This window comes from Oncorhynchus mykiss, chromosome Y (assembly GCF_013265735.2).
Source record: "Oncorhynchus mykiss isolate Arlee chromosome Y, USDA_OmykA_1.1, whole genome shotgun sequence".
In the NCBI taxonomy this organism is placed as follows: Eukaryota; Metazoa; Chordata; class Actinopteri; order Salmoniformes; family Salmonidae; genus Oncorhynchus; species Oncorhynchus mykiss.
Window position 1 is genome coordinate 2137209 of NC_048593.1, and position 26310 is coordinate 2163518.

Sequence of the window (26310 nt, forward strand, 5' to 3'; positions counted from 1 at the left end):
TAAAATTATCTGCCGAAATTGTTGCCACCCCTATTACTAGCCTGTTCAACCTCTCTGAGATTCCCAAAGATTGGAAAGCAGCTGCGGTCCTCCCCCTCTTCAAAGGGGGGGACACTCTTGACCCAAACTGCTACAGACCTATATCTATCCTACCATGCCTTTCTAAGGTCTTCGAAAGCCAAGTCAACAAACAGATTACCGACCATTTCGAATCTCACCATACCTTCTCTGCTATGCAATCTGGTTTCAGAGCTGGTCATGGGTGCACCTCAGCCACGCTCAAGGTCCTAAACGATATCTTAACCGCCATCGATAAGAAACATTACTGTGCAGCCGTATTCATTGATCTGGCCAAGGCTTTCGACTCTGTCAATCACCACATCCTCATCGGCAGACTCGACAGCCTTGGTTTCTCAAATGCCTCGCCTGGTTCACCAACTACTTCTCTGATAGAGTTCAGTGTGTCAAATCGGAGGGTCTGCTGTCCGGACCTCTGGCAGTCTCTATGGGGGTGCCACAGGGTTCAATTCTTGGACCGACTCTCTTCTCTGTATACATCAATGAGGTCGCTCTTGCTGCTGGTGAGTCTCTGATCCACCTCTACGCAGACGACACCATTCTGTATACTTCTGGCCCTTCTTTGGACACTGTGTTAACAACCCTCCAGGCAAGCTTCAATGCCATACAACTCTCCTTCCGTGGCCTCCAATTGCTCTTAAATACAAGTAAAACTAAATGCATGCTCTTCAACCGATCGCTACCTGCACCTACCCGCCTGTCCAACATCACTACTCTGGACGGCTCTGACTTAGAATACGTGGACAACTACAAATACTTAGGTGTCTGGTTAGACTGTAAACTCTCCTTCCAGACCCATATCAAACATCTCCAATCCAAAGTAAAATCTAGAATTGGCTTCCTATTTCGCAACAAAGCATCCTTCACTCATGCTGCCAAACATACCCTTGTAAAACTGACCATCCTACCAATCCTCGACTTTGGCGATGTCATTTACAAAATAGCCTCCAATACCCTACTCAAGAAATTGGATGCAGTCTATCACAGTGCAATCTGTTTTGTCACCAAAGCCCCATATACTACCCACCATTGCGACCTGTACGCTCTCGTTGGCTGGCCCTCGCTTCATACTCGTCGCCAAACCCACTGGCTCCATGTCATCTACAAGACCCTGCTAGGTAAAGTCCCCCCTTATCTCAGCTCGCTGGTCACCATAGCATCTCCCACCTGTAGCACACGCTCCAGCAGGTATATCTCTCTAGTCACCCCCAAAACCAATTATTTATTTGGCCGCCTCTTCTTCCAGTTCTCTGCTGCCAATGACTGGAACGAACTACAAAAATCTCTGAAACTGGAAACACTTATCTCCCTCACTAGCTTTAAGCACCAACTGTCAGAGCAGCTCACAGATTACTGCACCTGTACATAGCCCACCTATAATTTAGCCCAAACAACTACCTCTTTCCCTACTGTATTTAATTTAGTTATTTATTTTTCTCCTTTGCACCCCATTATTTGTATTTCTACTTTGCACATTCTTCCATTGCAAATCTACCATTCCAGTGTTTTACGTGCTATATTGTATTTACTTTGCCACCATGGCCTTTTTTGCCTTTACCTCCCTTCTCACCTCATTTGCTCACATCGTATATAGACTTGTTTATACTGTATTATTGACTGTATGTTTGTTTTACTCCATGTGTAACTCTGTGTCGTTGTATCTGTCGAACTGCTTTGCTTCATCTTGGCCAGGTCGCAATTGTAAATGAGAACTTGTTCTCAACTTGCCTACCTGGTTAAATAAAGGGGAAATAAATAAATAAAATACAAACCTATTGCTCTTCTGAACGTGGATAGAAAATTGCTTTTTAAAATCCTTCCCACATGACTAGAGGACTTATTGCCACTAATTGTGAAATGAGACCACACTGGCTTCATTAAGGACCGTAACTCGTGTAATAATGTCAGGCGGCTTCTTAATGTTATTCAAGCCTACCAACGAAGTGCTGTGGATGGTCTTGTGCTCTCCCAAGATGCTGAAAAAGCATTTGACCGTGTGGAGTGGTCCTACCTATTCTTTGCTCTAACTAAATTTGGTCTAGGTGACAACTTTCTGAAATCCTCAGTCTACTGTCCTTACTAATGGGCTAAGGTCAAAAAGCTACACCACACACAGAGGTACCAGACAGGGATGTTCTTTGTCCCCTCTCCTATTTGCGCTCGCTATGGAGGCCATCAGAGTAACACCTGCTATACAGGGTCTGCTCATTGGTGACATTCATCATAAAATAAGTTTGTATGCTGATGTTTTGATATTCAAAATTAAAATTTGCATGGGAAATCTTTCCCGTTTGTTTTGTTATTGCATTTTCTCACCTGTCCCTAAATGTATTTGCTGCTCGAGAGAAGTAGATGAAAGAGAACTTTACCAATGTCAAATAGATTGAAGCATTCTATCGATGTGTGACATATTTTCTGGTGAGCAAGTGTTTATTTAGTCTACTAGGGCAACAAGTAATGACAGAAGAGAAGCTGCATGTATAGTATCTAATTATAGACAAGTTGACTTAACAAATCCAGAGTGGTACAGCAGTCTAAGGCACTGCATCTCAGTGCTAGAGAAGTCACTATATAGACCCTGGTTTGATTCCAGGCTGTATCACAACCGGCCGTGATTGGGAGTCCCATAGGGGGGCGCACAATTGGCCCAGTATCGTTAGGGTTTGGACGGGGTAGACCGTCATTGTAAATAAGAATTTGTTCTTTAACTGACTTGCCTAGTTTATTAAAAGGTTAAATAAAAAATATATAAATAAAAAAAAGCTTGTGAATATGTGAATAGGATGTCATTCCAGAACAGATTTGTTCCATGTGTTTTGTGAGGTTGTTATTTATTCTCAGTTTCAGGAGGCCAGAGAAGAAGGTTTCTGATTAGTTCATGGCAACGTGTTGTGTTAGAATGACGTAGCTGTCAAAAGACAATGGACTTATTTTTGGGATTTGTGTATATTGTCAGGCATTACTGCACTGTTGGAGCTAGGAACACAAGCACTTCACTACAACCGTGATAACATCTGCACAAATGTGTACGCGGCCAATCACATTTGATTTAGCGGCTGATGGTGTGTGTGTGTGTGTGTGTGTGTGTGTGTGTGTTGCAGACACCTTGGGGAAAACTTGGAAAACGTAAGCTGACTCCTAGCTTCTTCACAGCCATATAAGGAGTCATTGCCATGAGGCGGTTTCAAAAAATGCTGCACTTCCTGACTGGATTTTTATCTGGGTTTTTTCTGTAACATCAGTTCTGTGGCACTCACAGACAATATCTTTGCAGTTTTGGAAACGTCAGTGTTTTCTTCCAAAGCTGTCAATTATATGCATAGTCGAGCATCTTTTCGTGATAAAATATCTTGTTTAAAACGGGAACATTTTTCATCCAAAAATTAAAATAGCGCCCCCTATATCCAAGAAGTTAAATATCCCAGAACCCTGATTATGAAATGGTGTGTGTTACTGCATCCCAGTATTTAGCCAGCTAAAGAATCCTGGCTGGCCCACTTTTGAAGCATTCTCAGGCTCCTGCTCTGTTCAACCAATGCTTAACATGGCTTACTGACCTAAAAACCAAGCCCTAGAAACTACTGTTCACTTAATGTTACTGTTCATGTTATTGCAAAGTATTTGTCACAAGTGTAGAGAGGAGTAGGCAGGAGGTAGTCGCAGGTTTAGAACTACTGAACTTATTAAAGCACTATATATCTAAAAGCGGGGCAAAATAATAAAGTACTCAGGAAATAGTAGGAGAGATTCCTCTCAGGAAAACAAGTAGCATTTACAATGACCGACAAAGACAAATGACAGAGTGAGTGTACAGTGATATACAGTGATAGTGGGGATTGGAACCAGGTGTGTAGTGGTGATGAGACAAGTCCGGGGTTGATGAGTGAAGGGCGTTTGCCAGCAGCAGGTTCGGCAGCAGCTAGCAGCTTGGGGACGACCCCAGGATGTCACGCGCCGGAACCCAGCCCCGCTCTTCGGGACCGTACTCCTCCCAGTCTCCCAGGTACTGGAGTGACCTCCATGACGCCTTGAGTCCAACAGACTGCGAACGGAGAACGCCGGGGCCCCCTCGACGCCAAAGGGAGGTGAGGTGCAATGTGAGGTCCAGCACTACCCACGGGACCAGCTGCCACCATTCTGAGGATAGATACATGAAATGAGGGTGGGATACGGTAATTGACGGGGAGCTGAAATCTGTACGTCATCTCATTGACTCTCCTCAGGTTATTGAACAGCCCCAGAAACCACGGGCTCAGCTTCCGGCAGGGCAGGCGGAGGGGGAAATCCTTCGTAGAAAGCCAGACCCTGTCACCGGGGTGAGAGACCGGGGACACACTGCGGTGGCGATCAGCCTGCTCCGTCTCCTGGAGGACGACGCGCTGGAGAAGGGTGTGCGCTGTGTTCCATACCTCCTCGGCACACCGGAACCAATATACACCGCATGAGCCTCGATCTGACTCCGGTGCCAGGCCCGGCTGATAGCCTAGAACACACTGAAAGGGTGTGAGGTTAGTGGAGGAGTGACGGAGGAAGTTTGGTGCATATTCTTCCCAAGGCAGAAACGCAGCCCACGCCCCCGGCCGGTCCTGACAGTAACTACGAAGGTACCTACCCAGTTCCTGATTTATCCTTTCCACCTGCCCATTTGATTGGGGACAATACCAGGAGGTGAGCCTGACCATGACACCTTGTCATTCCATGAAGGGCTTCCAGACACGGGAGGTGAACTGAGGATCACGGTCAGACACAATGTTCTCTGGGATCCCGTAGTGTCAGAAGACACCGCAGTCTGCATGGCCGTAGGAAGACCAGGCAGAGGAATCAAACGACAGGCTTCGGAAAACTGGTCCACCACGACCAGGATGGTGATGTGCCCTTCTGAGGGGGGAAGATCTGTGACATAGACCATGGAGAGATGGGATCAGGATCATTGTGGAACGGACAGCGGGTGGAGTTTTCCATAGGGAAGGTGTCTCGGTGTCTTTCTCTGTGTGCAGGTGGAGCAAGAAGAGACGTAAACCCGGATGTCCTGGGCTAAGGTGGGCCACCAGTACTTGGTGGAGAGACAGTTGATCGTATGGGCTATACCCGGGTGCCCCGACACAGGTGCTGCATGTTCCCAGGCGAGGAGATGGTCCTGCACATCAGAGGGCACGTAGATATGCCTCTCGGGACAGTGGGCAGGTGAGGGCTCCATGACAGGACCCACAGGACAGGGGAATAATGGGTGTCACTTTCTCCCTCTGATCCTCTGTCTTGCACTCCGGACAACGCATCGGCCTTGACGTTCTTAGATCCCGACTGGTAGGAGAGGGTAAAGTCAAACCTGGAGAAGTATAGGGCTCACCTGGCCTGACTCGGGTTCAGCCTCTTCGCTGCTCGAATATAGTCTAGGTTCCGGTGGTACTTCTTAACAAGGAATGGGTGTTGAACACCCTCCAGCCAGTTGCCACCAAGTTTTCCAGCGCCTTCTTGACAGCCAGCAACTCACGATCCCCCAGGTCGTAATTCCGCTCCGTAGGAGACAGCTTCCGTGAGTAGAAGGCGCATGGATAGAGTTTAGGCTGCGATCCAGTGCGTTGGGAGAGAATAGCCTCTACTCCAACCTCTGAGGTGTCCACCTCCACGATGAAGGGAAAAGATGGGTCAGGATGAGCCAGAACAGGTGAGTTTGTAAAATGTTCCTTGAGTGCACAGAAGGCTTCGTTGGCCTCCTCAGTCCAGCACAGCTGTCTAGGACCTACCTATCAAGAGGGGGGTGAGAGGTGCCACCACTGTGCTGATACCCCTAATGAAGGCCCTGGAATAGTTGGCAAAACCTAGGAAGCTCTGCACCACCTTTATGTTGGATGGAACAGGCCACGACCGTACTGCACTGACCCTCTGCTCTTCCATCTCCACTTCCACGATGGATATCTGATAGCCCAGAAAGGAGACCGCCTGCTGGAAGAATAGGCACTTCTCCGCCTTGGTGTACAGGTGATGCCCTATCAGCCTATCCAAAACGGACCTGACATGAGAGACATGTTGCTTGCATGTAGTGGAGTAAACCAAGATGTTATCTATGTATACCACTATACAGCGACCCAACATGTCTCGAGACACCTCGTTAATGAAGGACTGAAACACTGAGGGTGCATTTGTCAGGCCGTAGGGCATTAGCCTGTATTGGTAGTGCCCGGTGCTGGTGCTGGTGCTGAAGACGGTCTTCCATTCATCCCCCTCTCTGAAGCGCACCAGGTTGTAGGAACTGCGTAAATCCTATTTGGTAAAGTACTAAGCACGTGCATCTGTTTGATCACAGTGGGTATGAGAGGCAGGGGATAACTGGATTTAACAGTTGCCTTATTCCGTGTTCTGTAATCGATACAGGGGCGGAGACCTCCGTCCATCTTCTTCATGAAAAAGAAGCTGGAAGAGGCAGGAGAGGTGGATGGACGGAGAAATCTTTGGGCCAGCACCTGCTGGACGTAGACCATGGCTTCGGTCTCTGCATGCGAGAGAGGGTAGATGTGCCCTTGCGGGAGGGTAGTACCAGGCAGTAGGTCGATAGTGCAGTCGCATGGGCGATGAGGGGGCAGGCACGTGGCACGAGTCTTCAAAAAAGCCACCTGTAGGTCCTGGGATTCCTCCGGGATAGAGATGTGGGTGGCCTGGTTTGGACTTTCCACAGAGGATGCACAGATAGACACAGATAGACACCTCCCCTGACAAACAAACTCCTCTCTGTCCACGATATCCTTGGGTTATGCAACTGTAACCAGGAGAAACCTAAAACTATGGGGTGTGCAGGAGAGTCTAAGATGAGGAAAGTGATGCGTTCATGGTGGTTGTGAGCAACTGTGAGGGAAATGGGAATCGGTCCTGTTCCTAGGGGACGCTTGTCTAGGGCATGAACAGGGATAGGGGGTTGTAAAGGGACTAGAGGAATGTGAAATGATCAGGCCACTGGCCGGTCTAGGAAATTACCTGCAGTACGTGAGGCCATTAGGGCAGGACTCGGTGGGGGGCCGGGATAGCCCGGGAAGGTGACAGGAAGGGGGACGGGCTGGGTGGACAGAGAGGAGCAAGGCACATCCACACCTACCTGGGAAGAAGCAGGAGCGCTCCTCGGGCCTATCGCTTCGTCGCCTGGTTCCCCTTCTGGGACAGGTGTTCCAGGGGTGGTCTGACTCCACGCAGTAGCAGCAGAGACCCTGTTGATGGTGGCATTAATGTTCCTCTGGGGGAAGGTGCATCATGCCCACCTCCATGGGCTCAGTCTCGCTGAAGGTTCCTGGGAGAGACCCGAACCCCCGGGATGGGTGACGACGGGCACGCAGGAGATTATCCAGGCGGATGGCCATGACAATGAGCTAGTCCAGCGTGAGGTCCTCATCGCGACAGGCCAGTTCGGTCTGTAGCCCGCAGGGGAAACCCGTCAACAGGGCCTGGTCGTTCCAGTGGACACAGCCAGCATCCGGAAATCCACCATCAAATCACCTCCCTTCTCGGCCCCTCTGTAGGGTGGTCGAAAACTGCACAGAATAGTTAGGTCAAGCACTCGTAGGACTGCACTTCTGGACCGCCCCTCTCCCAGACGGCGTGCACCCACTCCAGAGCCCAGGCTGTCAGCCCCGAGATCACCAAGGCCACCTTGGTGGACATTGCTGATCAAGACCGGGTGATGTAGATCGTGGCTGGAACAACCTTGGGGGCTGGGAAGGTGGTGGTGGTGTAGCCTGCAGCTGGCGTATGGTCCGGAGCACCTCGTCCATGGCAGTCCCGAGGGGCTCCAGGCACGAGTCGTGGTCTCCTATAGCGGAGAGGTCGGGATGTCCTGCTGCTTCCTGTTCTCTTGGGTCGGTCATTCTGTCACAAGTGTAGAGAGGACTAGGCAGGAGGCAGTCGCAGGTTTAGAACTTCTGCATTTATTAAAGCACTATATACACTGCTCAAAAAAATAAAGGGACACTTAAACAACACAATGTAACTCCAAGTCAATCTCACTTCTGTGAAATCAAACTGTCCACTTAGGAAGCAACACTGATTGACAATAAATTGCACATGCTGTTGTACAGGTGGAAATTATAGGCAATTAGCAAGACACCCCCAATAAAGGAGTGGTTCTGCAGGTGGCAACCACAGACCACTTCTCAGTTCCTATGCTTCCTGGCTGATGTTTAGGTCACTTTTGAATGCTGGCGGTGCTTTCACTCTAGTGGTAGCATGAGACGTAGTCTACAACCCACACAAGTGGCTCAGGTAGTGCAGCTCATCCAGGATGGCACATCAATGCGAGCTGTGGCAAGAAGGTTTGCTGTGTCTGTCAGCGTAGTGTCCAGAGCATGGAGGCGCTACCAGGAGACAGGCCAGTACATCAGGAGACGTGGAGGAGGCCGTAGGAGGGCAACAACCCAGCAGCAGGACCGCTACCTCCGCCTTTGTGCAAGGAGGAGCAGGAGGAGCACTGCCAGAGCCCTGCAAAATGACCTCCAGCAGGCCACAAATGTGCATGTGTCTGCTCAAACGGTCAGAAACAGACTCCATGAGGGTGGTATAAGGGCCCGACGTCCACAGGTGGGGGTTGTGCTTACAGCCCAACACTGTGCAGGACGTTTGGCATTTGCCAGAGAACACCAAGATTGGCAAATTCTCCACTGGCGCCCTGTGCTCTTCACAGATGAAAGCAGGTTCACACTGAGCACATGACAGACGTGACAGAGTCTGGAGACGCCGTGGAGAACGTTCTGCCGCCTGCAACATCCTCCAGCATGACCGGTTTGGCGGTGGGTCAGTCATGGTGTGGTGTGGCATTTCTTTGGGGGGCCGCACAGCCCTCCATGTGCTCGCCAGAGGTAGCCTGACTGCCATTAGGTACCATTAGGTACCGAGATGAGATCCTCAAACCCCTTGTGAGACCATATGCTGGAGCGGTTGGACCTGGGTTCCTCCTAATGCAAGACAATGCTAGACCTCATGTGGCTGGAGTGTGTCAGCAGTTCCTGCAAGAGGACGGCATTGATGCTATGGACTGGCCCGCCCGTTCCCCAGACCTGAATCCAATTGAGCACATCTGGGACATCATGTCTCGCTCCATCCACCAACGCCACGTTGCACCACAGACTGTCCAGGAGTTGGCGGATGCTTTAGTCCAGGTCTGGGAGGAGATCCCTCAGGAGACCATCCGCCACCTCATCAGGAGCATGCACAGGCGTTGTAGGGAGGTCATACAGGCACGTGGAGGCCACACACACTACTGAGCCTCATTTTAACTTGTTTTAAGGACATTACATCAAAGTTGGATCAGCCTGTAGTGTGGTTTTCCACTTTAATTTAGAGTGTGACTCCAAATCCAGACCTCCATGGGTTGATAGATTTGATTTCCATTGATCATTTTTGTGTGATTTTGTTGTCAGCACATTCAACTATGTAAAGAAAAAAGTATTTAATAAGAATATTTCATTCATTCAGATCTAGGATGTGTTATTTTAGTGTTCCCTTTATTTTTTTGAGCAGTGTATATCTAAAAGCAGGACGAAACCCAAAGTACATAATAATAAACCACTCAGGAAATAGTAGGATAAAAGAAACATTTACAATGACCGACAAAGACTTCTTCTACTTCTATGAGGTTTAACGACGGTTGACATCCAATTTGTTGCATTACCACCACCTACTAGACTGGAGTACAACTCCCTTATACTTTGCTACCGTCTAATACTACACTCACTATTTTCAAAAGGATATAAAATCAAATGAACACCCCCCTACTCCACTAATTATATGTATTTATTCCCACCTCATGCCATCATCCTGAAAGGATGGGACATCACCACTTAACACACCCTGTAACTCTTCTGATGTAAAGTCTCCCACACCAAAATGCATGAGTCATACAGGATGACTTATATATCCTAACTTCACTTTGTCGAGTAAGGACTCAACTTCAAAACTCAAAAGAACAGACAATGACTCTTCTGTTTCCCCACTCTCACCACCCTGTCTGCGTCGCATCAAATGAGCATCACATACACCGGGAATCTTTCCCCTCAGCTGGTCAACTTTTATATCTACTGCTACCCCAGTTATCACTCCTTTCATTGGTGCCCTTTTCTTGAGAGCGAAACAATTCACTTTTCTTGCCCCAATTGGTTTTACTCTGAGCGCCTTCTCCCTTTGACCAACAGAAACACAAACAATTATTACTAGACCACTTCTGGTTACCCTCATCGATTCCACATTACTCAAGTATTTTTTTTACCCACCATGAAACCACAAATGGATCAGCCAAAAGGCAAGAGTCCACTTTTTCCATAAACTTCACTCCTACTGTCACAGACTCATCTTTTTCCTGACCCTCATGCATTCCTCGGTCTCCGATAACTTAACCACACCTACCACCTCCGATACTTCACCCTCATACACTTCCATTTCTCCTCCTGTCTTCAGCTCCCTCTTGCTTACACTTTCTACCATTCTTCCTTAGCAAACCATCTCCCTTTTTTCCACCATTTTTATCCGACCCTCTTCTTCCCTCTCTCTCTCAGACCTCCTCCCTCTCTTTTTCCAAGTATATGTCTCCTTAAGATAATACTGCACTACTCCTGACAATCATCTTGTTCTTTCTCTAAGGACTCCATTTACACCACCTCGCTGCGTCCTTTGTTTCCGGCATCACCGACAATGACAAATGACAGAGGGAGTATATTTACAGTGATAGAGGGGTGATTGGCACCAGGTGTGTAAAATGATGATGAGACAAGACCGGGGTTGATGAGTGAAGGGCGTTTGCCAGCAGCAGGTTCAGCAGAAGTTAGAAGGCCGGCGATGTCGAACGCCTGAGCTGGACAGGAGGGGGAGCCAAAGCGAAGGCTGGTGTGACAGTATTGAATGAACGTGTAACTGCATGTTATTGTACATCAAGATTTGTATATTGTAGAGTCGTTTTTGGCTCAATGACAGCGTTTTGATCAGATTAAAACCTGCAAATATTGCAAAACCTATTCAAAAGCACTCACTGTGACTGATATGGTATGGGTCACATCCAAAAGAGAAATGCACTAAATGAATATTGTTTGTTTTCTCCCCTTGTGCTAAATTAGTTTAAAGGGCGACTGCACTTCCTCCTTTGGCCTCATTTTAGATTTGGTTCATTAAGAAATGCTAGCAGCCATGACTGAATTCAAACGTGAGTTGGTTTTGGGGTGTGGTTTGATGTGGGTGTCTTTTGTGTGTGGTCGCAGGTGGCAGAGTTAGCTAAATTATTTAGCCAATTAGCTTCAGCTAGCTGGTGTGCGACCGTGGCAAAGTTGGTTTGACTTTCGATAGCCTATCTCTGGGGCTAGTTAGGGAAATGAGACAACATTTTGTAAATATTTTAAATGCTTTCAATATTTGTACATGTGTAGTGGAAAAATAAAGACAGTGAACGATGATGAAGGCCAGTGATGAAGGTGCATCGAGCGACTTGCTGGCGCCAAAGCCCAGAATGATGACAATCACAATTTATGGCATTGGTAGAATGACAGACCATCTTTGGCAATCTCAATGAAGAAACATTCCCACAGAAGTCCTAGGGTCACTGTAGCCAGGAGAGGTGAAGACTTATGAATTTATGAACTTGAATTGACTAAATGAATGTTACTGTGTGAATTAAATTGTCATGTTTGGATTGTTTCATGAGTTCATAAAGACCTATGAATTTTTATTTTAATAGTTTTTTTTTTTAAATAGAAAATAGTTATATCCAAGAATGTGTGTTTTGATGTTGTTTTAATGTTTTGAGCCATGCAAAGTGATGTTAATTAGATTATGGGAGATACTGGGATTTGGCGCTCTTGGAAGAATAAAAGCTGGGTTTAAACATTGATCATGGAGTCATTGGTAAACCGACCTCCTGATATACGCTTGTATGTCATAGTGGTGAATTTTCTATGCTGTTAAAGACTTTTATTTTCATTGTGAAGATTTCTGGTATGTACCATTTGTTAACTGTATTCTTATTGCGTAACTGTAATAAATCAGATAATTTTTAAATGGATACAAACCGTAATCTTCTAACTGTGCATCTCTGAGCTGAGGGTTAACTCAATAATGTAATGCTAGGACATTGATTGCACAATATTAGCTCTTTGTTCCCTAGCCTCTTAATAATTGCATAACGGTAAACCTAGACACGTGCGTCTTCTAATATTCTGGCTCTCAACCTTGGCTATACCCACTGGATACAATTATGTGCTTATAGCCTTCAAATAATTATGGAGTCAGATAGTACATATGTTAGGGGCATAGACCCTCTACACTAATTCTCTGTATTCCTCGGAGGAAGTGAATTTCCACTATTCTACATATGCATTTCAACTATTTATAGTCCATTTGAGGTTTTTAAGTCCTTGAAATTCTGAACTATTGAAATTGTAACATATTGTCCCATGTATATTGTGTAATTTACCTAAGGTCCCTAACTAGCCCAATATGGATATCCAAAGATGATTTCCAAATTGATGATTTCTTGTGTGCTGCCAGCTGTGGGCAGGATAGAAACAAACCCAACCTTCATTTGTGTTGTGATGCAGTCACGACCAGAAGTCTTACAAAACAATGTTTTGGACGAGACTGACTTGATGACCAAAATTATCCTATTTCTACATTGTAGTCAAATTTGACAGTAGAATATAAACTCAGCAAAAAAATAAATGTCCCTTTTTTAGGACTCTGTCTTTCAAAGACAATTCATAAGAATCTAAATAACTTCACAGATCTTCATTGTAAAGGGTTTAAACACTTTCCCATGCTTGTTCAATGAACCATAAACAATTAATGAACATGCACCTGTGGAACGGTCGTTAAGACACTAACAGCTTACAGACAGTAGGCAATTAAGGTCACAATTATGAAAACTTAGGACACTAAAGAGGGCTTTCTACTGACTCTGAAAAACACCAAAAGAAAGATGCCCAGGGTCACTGCTCATCTGTGTGAACGTGCCTTAGGCATGCTGCAAGGAGGCATGAGGACTGCAGATGTGGCCAAGGCAATAAATTGCAATGTCAGTACTGTGAGACGCCTAAGACAGCGCTATAGGGAGACAGGACGGGCAGCTGATCATCCTCGCAGTGGCAGACCACATGTAACAACACCTGCACAGGATCGGTACATCCGAACATCACACCTGCGGAACAGGTACAGGATGGCAACATCAACTGCCTGAGTTACACCAGAAACACACAATCCCTTCATCAGTGCTCAGACTGTCCGCAATAGGCTGAGAGAGGCTGTACTGAGGGCTTGTAGGCCTGTTGTAAGGCAGGTCCTCACCAGACATCACCGGCAACAACGTGGCCTATGGGCACAAACCCACCGTCATTGGACCAGACAGGACTGGCAAAAAGTGCTCTTCGCTGACGAGTTGCGATTTTGTCTCACCAGGGGAGATGGTTGGATTCGCGTTTATCATCGATGGAATGAGCGTTACACCGAGGCCTGTACTCTGGAGCGGGATCGAGGGGGTGGGTCCGTCATGGTCTGGGGCGGTGTGTCACAGCATCATCGGACTGAGCTTGTTGTCATTGCAGGCAATCTCAACACTGTGCGTTACAGGGAAGACATCCTCCTCCCTCACGTGTTACCCTTCCTGCAGGCTCATTCTGACATGACCTTCCAGCATGACAATGCCACCAGCCATACTGCACGTTCTGTGTGTGATTTCCTGCAAAACAGGAATGTCAGTGTTCTGCCATGGTCAGCAAAGAGCCCAGATCTCAAGCACGTCTGGGACCTGTTGGATCGGAGGGTGAAATGTCTGGGAACTTGCAGGTGCCTTGGTGGAAAAGTGGGGTAACATCTCACAGCAACAACTGGCAAATCTGGTGTAGTCCATGAGGAGGAGATGCACTGCAGTACTTAATGCAGCTGGTGGCCACAGCAGATACTGACTGTTACTTTTGATTTTATCCCCCCCCCCTTGTTCAGGGACACATTATTCCATTTATGTTAGTCACATGTCTGTGGAACTTGTTCAGTTTATGTCTCAGTTGTTGAATCTTATGTTCATACAAATATTTACACATGTTAAGTTTGCTGAAAATAAACGCAGTTGACAGTGAGAGGACGTTTCTTTTTTTGCTGAGTTTTTGTTTCTGACTCATATCGATACCACATAGGTTGTTGTCTAAATGAGAAGTTGTTTTTTAGGGTCAGTTGCTCTTTAACGTTGGCTTGGCGACCTAAGATCAATAGATAATATTAGGCAATGCAGTTGGTAACTACCTTGTACCAAATGGTGTCTTGTAGTGGTGCTAGGTTTTAAATTAATCCCAAAGAAGCAAAAGTAATTCATAGGTTTTTACTGTGTAATTACCATTTTACCATGTCATTTATTGGTAAATACCTGGCATACCTGGATTGGTGGTTTTCTAACCAAGCCCTCTTTCTGTTATTTTTCTCTCTCTCTCTCTCACTCTGCAGTCATGGGATATTTTCTTCCGGAATGCCAACGCGGGGGCGCCACCAGGCGCAGCCTATCAGAGCCCTCCTCCTCTGGGTGGTGCTGCTCTGGGATTGGCTAACGCCCAGGCGATGGTCGGGGTGCAACCTAACGTGGAGAAGCTGGTGGAGGACCATCTGGCTGTACAGTCGCTTGTACGAGCATACCAGGTACTGTACACACACACACACACACACACACTGACACACTGAGTGTAATACCTGTGTTTAGAAGGTTCCTTTGAATACACACACACACTTATGCACCTTATATTATTCACACACACACACACACACACACACACACACACACACACACACACACACACACACACACACTGAGTGTCATTGCACTGTATGTGTCTAGGTGCGGGGGCACCACATAGCCAAGCTGGACCCTCTGGACATCAGTGTTGTAGACTTTGATGAGGCCCCAGTAATGGTGGGCTTGAAAAAAGTTGGTGAGAAACGTGCGCCCGCCTGCCTCGCCTCGCTGCCGTGTGTGTGCCAACTCTGATTAAGCTACTAATTTTTTTAACCTTTCTGATTGATTGTCTTACTTTCTTCTTCCTCTGTTCTCCCTTCGTTTATTCTTTATCTTTTTCTCTTTTTCCCTTTTTTGCTTTCTGGATTTATTTTGTCTTTCACCTCTTTTTGATTTTTCTTTCCCCCCCTCTGCTATCTTTTGCGGTTTCGTTTATTTTTCATATTTGAATTTGTCCCCTCCCTTCTTCCGAACTTGCCCCCTGCCCCCCTGTAGATTCGGGGTCACCACGTGGCACAGCTGGACCCTCTGGGCATCATGGCTGCCATCGACCCAGGCCCTCCCCCCTCTGACATCATCACCTCCAATGACAAACTGGGTGAGGAGAGGAGGGGAAGGGTTAAGGGGTAATTGAGACTGACAGGTTTTAGGCCTTAAATATAATCTGTCTACATACTGTATCTAACCCTAACCCACACCCCTATCCTCACCCTCCACATGGTTTAACCCACCTGTCACCAGCCTGTCACCCAACTATGTCATTTCCTTAGCGTGTACTATAGCACACATGCTGCTTCGTCTAGCAGTATAGTAAACTATATACAGTGCCTTGCGAAAGTATTCGGCCCCCTTGAACTTTGCAACCTTTTGCCACATTTCAGGCTTCAAACATAAAGATATAAAACTGTATTTTTTTGTGAAGAATCAACAACAAGTGGGACACAATCATGAAGTGGAACGACATTTATTGGTTATTTCAAACTTTTTTAACAAATCAAAAACGAAAAAATTGGGCGTGCAAAATTATTCAGCCCCTTTACTTTCAGTGCAGCAAACTCTCTCCAGAAGTTCAGTGAGGATCTCTGAATGATCCAATGTTGACCTAAATGACTAATGATGATAAATACAATCCACCTGTGTGTAATCAAGTCTCCGTATAAATGCACCTGCACTGTGATAGTCTCAGAGGTCCGTTAAAAGCGCAGAGAGCATCATGAAGAACAAGGAACACACCAGGCAGGTCCGAGATACTGTTGTGAAGAAGTTTAAAGCCGGATTTGGATACAAAAAGATTTCCCAAGCTTTAAACATCCCAAGGAGCACTGTGCAAGCGATAATATTGAAATGGAAGGAGTATCAGACCACTGCAAATCTACCAAGACCTGGCCGTCCCTCTAAACTTTCAGCTCATACAAGGAGAAGACTGATCAGAGATGCAGCCAAGAGGCCCATGATCACTCTGGATGAACTGCAGAGATCTACAGCTGAGGTGGGAGACTCTGTCCATAGGACAACAATCAGTCGTATATTGCACAAATCTGGCCTTTATGGAAGATTGGCAAGAAGAAAGCCATTTCTTAAAAATATCCATATAAAGTGTCGCTTAAAGTTTGTCACACCAAACATGTGGAAGAAGGTGCTCTGGTCAGATGAAACCAAAATTGAACTTTTTGGCAACAATGCAAAACGTTATGTTTGGCGTAAAAGCAACACAGCTGAACACACCATCCCCACTGTCAAACATGGTGGTGGCAGCATCATGGTTTGGGCCTGCTTTTCTTCAGCAGGGACAGGGAAGATGGTTAAAATTGATGGGAAGATGGATGGAGCCAAATACAGGACCATTCTGGAAGAAAACCTGATGGAGTCTGCAAAAGACCTGAGACTGGGATGGAGATTTGTCTTCCAACAAGACAATGATCCAAAACATAAAGCAAAATCTACAATGGAATGGTTCAAAAATAAACATATCCAGGTGTTAGAATGGCCAAGTCAAAGTCCAGACCTGAATCCAATCGAGAATCTGTGGAAAGAACTGAAAACTGCTGTTCACAAATGCTCTCCATCCAACCTCACTGAGCTCGAGCTGTTTTGCAAGGAGGAATGGGAAAGAAAATCCGTCTCTCGATGTGCAAAACTGATAGAGACATACCCCAAGCGACTTACAGCTGTAATTGCAGCAAAAGGTGGAGCTACAAAGTATTAACTTAAGGGGGCTGAATAATTTTGCACGCCCAATTTTTCAGTTTTTGATTTGTTAAAAAAGTTTGAAATATCCAATAAATGTCGTTCCACTTCATGATTGTGTCCCACTTGTTGTGGATTCTTCACAAGAAAATACAGTTTTATATCTTTATGTTTGAAGCCTGAAATGGGGCAAAAGGTCGCAAAGTTCAAAGGGGCCGAATACTTTCGCAAGGCACTGTATTTGTCTGTGCTAGTGTTGCATATTCCATGGGTAAATATTGCATGCCGCCATTTTGTTTCATTCATTCTCACTCACATTTAGTGCACAAAGTCAGATTGTTGCACTGTTAAACCATGGGATCTAGTTATGTCTCCAGTAGGGATGCACAATATATCGGTGAACATATCAGAATCAGCCGATATTAGCTAAAAATGCCAACATCGGTATCGGCCCGATGTCTAGTATAACGCCGATGTGCAAAACCGATGTCAAAGCTGATGTGCATACCAATATAACGTAGGTAGATGACGTAATGACGCACGTAAAATGTTGCACTACACGTGCAACACAGCATTCCTAACCTAGCCCACAATGTCTGCTGTGTGGATCGAGCAGTCAACAACATTTCAGCGAGACAACTCAAAGGCGAAATCCATTAATGCCAAGATAATGGGATTCATTGCCCTTGACAATCAACCGTTCTCGGTCGTGGGTGATGTTGGCTTTCGCCGACCGGTCAAGCACCGGTACACGTTGCCCTACCAGAGTTACACAGTAATAGCGTCACTGCTATTAGCTTCACGACATACTATGGAAGGCCGTTTGGGTCAATGTTGTGTGTTCTGAATTTGCATGTGCAAGCCAAGCGCCACCACTACTATCAGTAGCACTGTCAAAGCTGTACAAAAAAGTCTGCAAACAAGCAAACACCAGTCACGAATGATGTATTTACAATACCGGGTTGGTAATAAAGCATTATTTGTTCAACTGCAACTGGTGCTTTAGCCTGGTACCTAGCTAGCACCAATACAACCAACCTGAAAACAATGACCAGTAGAAACTGCAGTCATTTTCATTTTTCTTAGCAATGATTTAGGAATCCTTGTGAGTAAATATTAGCAAGGTAGCCACTTGTTGTTCACCTATTGAAATTGAACTTCAGTTCATGAAAATAAATAGCTAGCCAGCTACTTAACCCTGTTGCCCAAAGCTAACGTTATAAGCAGCCAGCTAGCCTCATCTGGCTAGTCAAGCTCGATCGGACCGGGTACCCCAGGTAATCTTAGGTTTTATTTTATACAGTCGGGAGGAACTACTGAATATAAAAGCAACGTCAACTCACCACCATTACGACCAGGAATACGACTTTCCTGAAGCGGATCCTCTGTTTTGCCCACCACCCAGGACAATGGAGTGGATCCCAGCCGGCGAACCAAGACAACGACGCTGTAAAAGAGGCAGACGAAGCGGTCTTCTGGAAGGCTCCGGAGACGGGCACGTCGCGCACCGTTCCCGAGCATACTACTCGCCAATGTCCAGTCTCTTGACAACAAGGTTGATGAAATCCGAGCAAGGGTAGCATTCCAGAGGGACATAAGAGACTGTAACGTTCTTTGCTTCACGGAAACATGGCTCACTCAAGACACGCTATTGGAGTTGGTACAGCCAGCTGGTTTCTTCACGCATCGCGCCGACAGAAACAAGCATCTTTCTGGTAAGAAGAGGGGCGGGGGGGGGTATGCCTTATGATTAACGGGACGTGGTGTGATCATAACAACATACAGGAACTCAAGTCCTTCTGTTCACCTGATTTAGAATTCCTCACAATCAAATGTCGACCGCATTATCTACCAAGAGAATTCTCATCGATCATAATCACAGCCGCATATATTCCCCCCCAAGCAGACACATCGATGGCCCTGAATTAACTTTATTTGACTCTATGTAAACTGGAAACCACATATCCTGAGGCTGCATTCATTGTAGCTAGGGATTTTAACAAGGCTAAACTAAAAACAAGACTCCCTAAATTCTATCAGCATATCGATTGTGCTACCAGGGCTGGTAAAACCCTGGATCATTGTTATTCTAACTTCCGTGACGCATATAAGGCCCTCCCCCGCCCTCCGTTCGTTAAAAGCTGACCACGACTCCATTTTGTTGCTCCCTGCCTATAGACAGAGACTAAAACAGGAAGGTCCCACGCTCTGGTCTGTTCAACGCTGGTCCGACCAATCTGATTCCATGCTTCAAGATTGCGTCGATCACGTGGATTGGGCTATGTTCCGCATTGCGTCAAACAACAACATTGACGAATACGCTGATTCGGTGAGTGAGTTTATTAGCAAGTGCATCGGGGATGTCGTAACCACAGCAACTATTATAACATTCCCCAACCAGAAACCGTGGATTGATGGCAGCATTCGCGCGAAACTGAAAAAACACTGCTTTTAACAAAGGCAAGGTGACCGGAAACATGACCGATTACAAACAGTGTAGCTAATCCCTCCGCAATGGCTATCAAACAAGTTAAAGCGTCAGTATAGAGACAAAGTAGAGTCGCAATTCAACGGCCCAGACACAAGAGGCATGTGGCAGGGTCTACAGTCAATCACGGATTACAAAAGGAAAACCAGCCCCGCCGCGGACCATGATGTCTTGCTCCCAGGCAGACTAAACAACTTCTTTGCTAACTTTGAGGACAATACAGTGCCACTGACACGGCCCGCTACCAAAACCTGTGGACTCTCCTTCACTGCAGCTGACATGACTAAAACACTTAAACGTGTTAACCCTCGCAAGGCTGCAGGCCCAGACGGCATCCCCAGCCACGTCCTCAGAACATGCGCAGACCAGCTGGCTGGTGTGTTTACAGACATATTCAATCAATCCTTATCCCAGTCTGCTGTTCCCACATGCTTCAAGAGGGCCACCATTATTCCTGTTCCCAAGAAAGCTAAGGTAACTGAGCTAAAAGACTACCGTCCTGTAGCACTCACTTCCGTCATCATGAAGTGCTTTGAGAGACTACTCAAGGACCATATCACCTCCACCCTACCTGACACCCTAGACCCACTCCAATTTGCCTACTGCCCCAATAGGTCCACAGACGATGCAATCGCAACCCCACTGCACACTGCCCTAACCCATCTGGACAAGAGGAATACCTATGTGAGAATGCTGTTCATCGACTACTGCTCAGCATTTAACACCATAGTACCCTCCAAACTCGTCATCAAGCTCGAGACCCTGGGTCTCGACCCCGCCCTGTGCATCTGGGTACTGGACTTCCTGACGGGCCGCCCCCAGGTGGTGAGGGTAGGTAACTACATCTCCACCCGCTGATCCTCAACACTAGGTCCCCACAAGGGTGCGTTCTGAGCCCTCTCCTGTACTCCCATGACTGCGTGGCCATGCACGCCTCCAACTCAATCATCAAGTTTGCAGATGACACTACAGTGGTAGGCTTGATTAAAAACAATGACGAGATGGCCTACAGGGAGGAGGTGAGGGCCCTCGGAGTGTGGTGTCAGGAAAATAACCTCACACTCAACGTCAACAAAACAAAGAAGATGATCGTGGACTTCAGGAAACAGCAGAAGGAGCACCCCCCCTATCCACATCGATGGGACAATAGTGGAGAGGGTAGTAAGTTTTAAGTTCCTCGGCGTACACATCACGGACTAACTGAATTGGTCCACCCACACAGACAGTGTGGTGAAGAAGGCACAGCAGCGCCTCTTCAACCTCAGGAGGCTGAAGAAATCCGGCTTGTCACCAAAAGCACTCACAGATGCACAATCGAGAGCATCCTGTCGGGCTGTATCACCGCCTGGTACGGCAACTGCTCCGCCCTCAACCGTAAGGCTCTCCAGGGGGTAGTGAGGTCTGCACAACGCATCACTGGGGGCAAAATACCTGCCCTCCAGGACACCTACACCACCCGATGACACAGGAAGGCCATAAAAATCATCAAGGACAACAACCACCCGAGCCACATACCCAATATATTTTTCCCAATGCCCTCCTCAGAGTTATCAGACTCCAAAACATCCACGCAGTATTGTTTTTCCTCGGGAATGGGGTTCAATGCACAGTTGTTTCAGAGTCCCGCAATAAGAGCTACGATGCTAATGTTCTCTTGGTGTCATTGAATAGACTGATATGTCATTGATCAACAATACATAGGTAAGGCTGTACAGTGAAATAAGTATGCCCCCAATGCAATTCTAAAGTATAATACATCCAGTGTGATTAATAACAGATTTTTGTCAAATTAAGAAATTATAATTTTTTGTGGATTTTATATAACAACCTTGTTTAGCATGATCTATTCAATTATGGCATAATTCTACTATTTGTATTAATTTGCATCACTGTTAATGACATACTTTTATTTTGAAGGCTAACCGCAAATTCCACTATTGTGGCTTATCCTTATTGTGGCCTGCTTCACATAGATGGGTCCGACCACCATTAATCAAATAAGAACTGTCTTATAAATTAGGGTTATTTTAGATGACACCTAGCTATATAGCTAGCTAACTATAGCTACTGAAACAGATTATGTCGTTTTGCTATGTTTTTGGGGAAGAACATTGTTTGCATCAATGGGCTAGCTAGCTTTTTTTATGACCAGCACTGTAGGTGCGCGAGACAACTTTACCAGCATCATAGCATACGTATGGATGAATCGCTGTGACATATGAAATACGAGTGATAGTGTAATCAATGTGTAATAACTACGTTAAAAAAATGATGAACACGTTAAATTATTATGTGACGTGCAGTCATATTCAGGTCCTGATTGGTCAACAAGCTTATTTGACATGTCATCCAAACGACATTCTATAGTATGAGAAATCCTGGTTGAGAATGAAACGACTGAACAAATGAACAACAAAACAGCACAGCAAGTACGTGAAAGAAATAGGTTTTGATTATGTTTTACTGGTAATGGGGACATGCCAACAAAATAACTATTTGGTCTGTGTGTGTGTGTGTGTGCGTGTGTGTGTGTGTGTAACCTTTATTTAACTAGGCAAGTCAGTTAAGAACAAATTCTTATTTACAATGATGGCCTACCCCGACCAAACCCGGACGACGCTGGGCCAATTGTGCGCCACCCTATTGGACTCCCAGTCACGGCAGAATGTGATACAGCCTGGATTCGTACCAGGGACTGTAGTGACGCATCTTGCACTGAGATGCAGTGCCTTAGACCGCTGCGTCCATGTGTGTGTGTTAACTATTTAACTGTACTAGAATGCTTAATAGGCAGCTACAATTTTAAATATCGGTTATCGTTACCGGTATCGGGTTTTTTTGGCAAGGAAAATATCTGATATCGGTATCGGCCAAAAATGTCATATCGGTGCATCACTAGTTTCCAGGCATACTGTTATCTAATCCCCCCTTCCTCCTGCCTGGGTAATCTCTAGGTTATGATCTCTGACAGGAAACGGTCACTGAGAGTGTGTGTGCATGTGTGAGTGCATATGCGTGTGTGTGTACTGAAAGGGTTTCATAGTTAAAAAAAATGTGATTACATGGAATTTACAGTTGGCCTATTGCTAAGTGGTGTTGGGGTCATAGATTTCTCTTCTGCACTCTTAGAAAAAGGGTTCTTTGACTGTCCATAGGATAACTCATTTTAGATCTCTTTTGGGTTCCATGTAGAACCCTGTATAATGTGTAATGTGTAATGGGTTCTACATGAATCTCAACAGGGTTCTACCTGGAATGGAAAAGGGTTCTTCAAAGGCTTATCCTTTGGTTCTGTGTGACTCAAACTGGTATTGTTGAGCTTCAGTAGTGTGTCTGACTGGCTGACTGACTGGCTGTCACTTTTAGCTGATGTCAACAGGGCAATATCCGGGTTTGTGTGTGGGTTTGAGAGACATATGTGGGTGTGCACCAGAATATGTGTGTGTGTTTGTGTTCGTGCGTGCGTGTGTGTGTGTCACCAACCTCTTTGTGTGTACGTTCCACTAACCCATATGTGTGTGTCTCTCTCTGTGTCCCCCAGACCTCTCTGGGTATAAAGAGCGCCTGTATGATCTTACTGCTGAAGGTATGGACACAGCCCCTAAACTACAATATACAGGATCCTCTACTTCCTTTTTAGCTCTGCTACAGCTCTGCTGCTGCTGCGGCCTGGTTCCAAACCCATACCATGGCCCTGTCTCTATGTACTTGCCCCTAAGACAACGCTCTCAGATGGAGAAGCAAGGGCCGAGGGATCAGGTCACAGTATTGGTTTTCGAACTGGACCTAAGGATTTCTCTGTAGCTTTCAGGTGATGTTTTCCAAGTCCCACTGATGAGTGATGGTAGGATAGTTCCCTAGTTTTTATCTCTTCTTTCATCTCTCGGTTGCTCTGTGTGCAGTTTATTGTCGAAGTAAAGTAGTCCCAAGTTTCTTTTCCTGAAGTAATCACGATTAATAGCATTGGGCCAATAGTCGAAAGGTTGCTGGTTCGAATCTCTAAGCCGGCTAGGTGAAAAATCTGTCCATGTGCCCTTGAGTAAGGCACGAAACCCTAATTGCTCTTTTAAATCGCTTTGGATTAGAGCGTCTGCTAAATGACTAAAATGTAAATGTGTGTCCTCAGGTCAGTGAGAAGGTTGTGTAGTCTCTCCGGCTGCCTCAACTCTTTCACTTGATTAGATTTAATCTGCTTGGCTGGATTCCCACCAGTCTCTAGTAAGACAAGTGACAGAGTGTTAGAGAATACTGCCTTGTTGAATTTTTATTAACACAAGGTCACAATAGTGTGTGCGCGTGTGTGTGTGTGTGTGTGTGTGTGTGTGTGTGTGTGTGTGTGTGTGTGTGTGTGTGTGTGTGTGTGTGTGTGTGTGTGTGTGTGTGTGTGTTTGTGAGTGAGTGCGCTGGGTGATAGTGTGTGTTTTATTAGGTCAAATCCTGTTAAGTAACCCAGTGAGCTGGCTGACTGAACCTGAACCTCAGATCCAGTGGCGCCTTGCCAACCTGTTGCTGGCACACGCACACATACTGTTTGTCCCTAGGGGGAGCCCAGCTGGGGGGGGGGTGAGAGAGAAAGAGAAAGAGACTGAGCATTACTGTGTACACGTGCACATGTGTGTCTGTGGACATTCTGGGCTGTGCCGAGTCAATTCATTGAGGTTTGGACTGTTACTCGTATACCTACTAGGAAATCACACACACGCACCTACACGCTATAAGATTCCTTCTGTAATAAAACGTGTATTATACATGTATTGGCTAAAAGTATCGACTTTGACCTATAGTCGTTCTGTTAAAGTAACTGTCCAGTGAAAATGTATCTTCTACAAAATAATATTCTGTTAACTCATACCCAAATAATGTTGTTGACTCATCCTATACTCGCATTTGTGGCCAAAGCATAAATAATACAAAATAAAAAAAAACATTTCAAAAACCCCACCTCAAACTTCTCAAACAGACCGTTTCAAAAATAGCTGCTATTTCCTAATAGAACATGCTGTCATGTTGGCTCATTGGCTGAGCTGGCCAATCAGCGGTCTACTCGCGTGATTATTTTTAATGGCGTGTATATGCCTACACCATTCTGTTGTTAGGGTTACGCAGTTCGCCCACACCATTCAAACACCTAAATGCTGCTTTTGGAAGGAAAACTATTTCAATCATATTGTAAATAACCATAGGTCATATGTCATAGAAATCTGGAAACACTGGACAGTTACTTTAACATAACAGAAACAGCTGTTTAGATCATCAGTGCAGCACTGATGCTCCTAGGCTTTACACACTCAAGCATTACAGACATACAGTGTCTTCAGAAAGTATTCACACCCCTTGAACTTTTTCCACATTTTGTTGTGTTACAAGTTGGGATTAAAATGGATTTAATTGTTTTTGTCCTAGTACTAAACAGCTGATTCAAATAATCAACTAATCATAAAGCTTTGATCATTTTAAACAGCTGTGTAGTGTTATGGCAAAAACCAAAACGTGCACCCCTTGTGGTCCTGAGGACCGAGTTTGGGTAACGCTGTATGTAGTGACTGGTTGTATTGATACACCATCCAACGTGTATTTAATAACTTCACCATGCTCAAAGGGATATTCATTGTCTGCTTTTTAAATGCATTTCTACCCATCTACCAATAGGTGCCCTTCTTTTGTGAGGCCTTGAAAAACCTCACTGGTCTGTGGTTGAATTTGTGTTTGAAATTCACTGCTCGACTGGGGGACCTTACAGATAATTGGTATGAGTGGGGTACAGAGATGAGGTAGTCATTCAAAAATAATGTTAAACACTATTATTACACACAGAGTGAGTCCATGCAATTTATTATGTGACTTGTTAAGCACATTTTTACTCCTGAACCTATTTAGGCTTACAATAACAAAGGGGTTGAATACTTATTGACTCAAGACATTTCAGCTTTTCATTTTTAATTAATTGTGACCGACCGGTTCGATTCGATCTTATGTAGCAATCTTACATTGCATAAAAGTAGAGACTCAGAGCTAGAGCATGGTATATCAGACACTACAGATTAGGAACAATGGGCAAGTAATTCTGCTTTGAAAGTTGATAAACTTGTTACCCCACTTTTGAGAAAATGGCCCTTGAATGTTTTGGTACACCTACTGGACAGCTCTTCTTTGTCTACACCCATTCAGCATCATTCACACCCGCTTAAGCCTTAGTCCCACCCATCTCTTTAAGGATTCACATGTGACTCCATATGCTAAACAGAGTGAGTATGGTCATTGTGTGCTAAACAACCAAAGATTTCAAGACTAAGTTAGCGTTAAGTTAGCTGGCTAGCCAGCTCAAATAATGAGCATATTATATAGCTGACAACGTCTTAACTTTAGCTCATTTGTATTCATTATTTCAGGAAAATAAACTCACAATAAGATCATTATTTACAAGTTAATGGCAAGCTAATTACAGAAAATAGCTTATGGTTGTGAGTGTGATTCAAATAAAATCAGGGCATTCTACCAGAGAACTTGAACACCGTCTCTTTGGCCTAACGTTATATCCTAATTTGACTTTGGTGCATGACATGTTGTTCTTCACATTACTGTCTCTGGTAAACACACACTATATCAAGTAAAATGAAAATGTATTTGTCACATTGCACAGGATACAGAAGGTGTAAACGGTACAGTGAAATGGTTACTTGCATAGTGGAGTATTTTGTTTAGCTAACCAATTAACCATAGTCCCAACTCATAACGTTACTACCCTGCATGAATCTGAAGGTAGCTAAAGCTAACCAACTAGGTTCAATGTTAGCTAGTTGGCTAACATTAGGCTATTACTAGCAAT

At 45.4% G+C, this 26310-nt stretch overlaps 1 protein-coding gene across 5 annotated transcripts in view; it reads left to right on the plus strand.

Annotated features, from left to right (window-relative positions):
* Window positions 1–26310, plus strand: part of LOC110509550 (2-oxoglutarate dehydrogenase, mitochondrial) — a 56138-nt gene that overhangs the window by 12681 nt on the left and 17147 nt on the right. Inside the window, exons 3-5 of one of the 5 annotated variants that reach the window (XM_036967677.1) lie at window positions 14527–14715; window positions 15305–15407; window positions 23026–23070. In XM_036967677.1, the coding sequence (XP_036823572.1) occupies window positions 14527–14715; window positions 15305–15407; window positions 23026–23070 (337 nt within the window). Of the gene's footprint in view, window positions 1–14526; window positions 14716–14911; window positions 15006–15304; window positions 15408–23025; window positions 23071–26310 lie in introns of those variants that run through there. The other 4 variants (XM_036967681.1, XM_036967679.1, XM_036967680.1 and 1 more) reach the window with 4 other exon arrangements.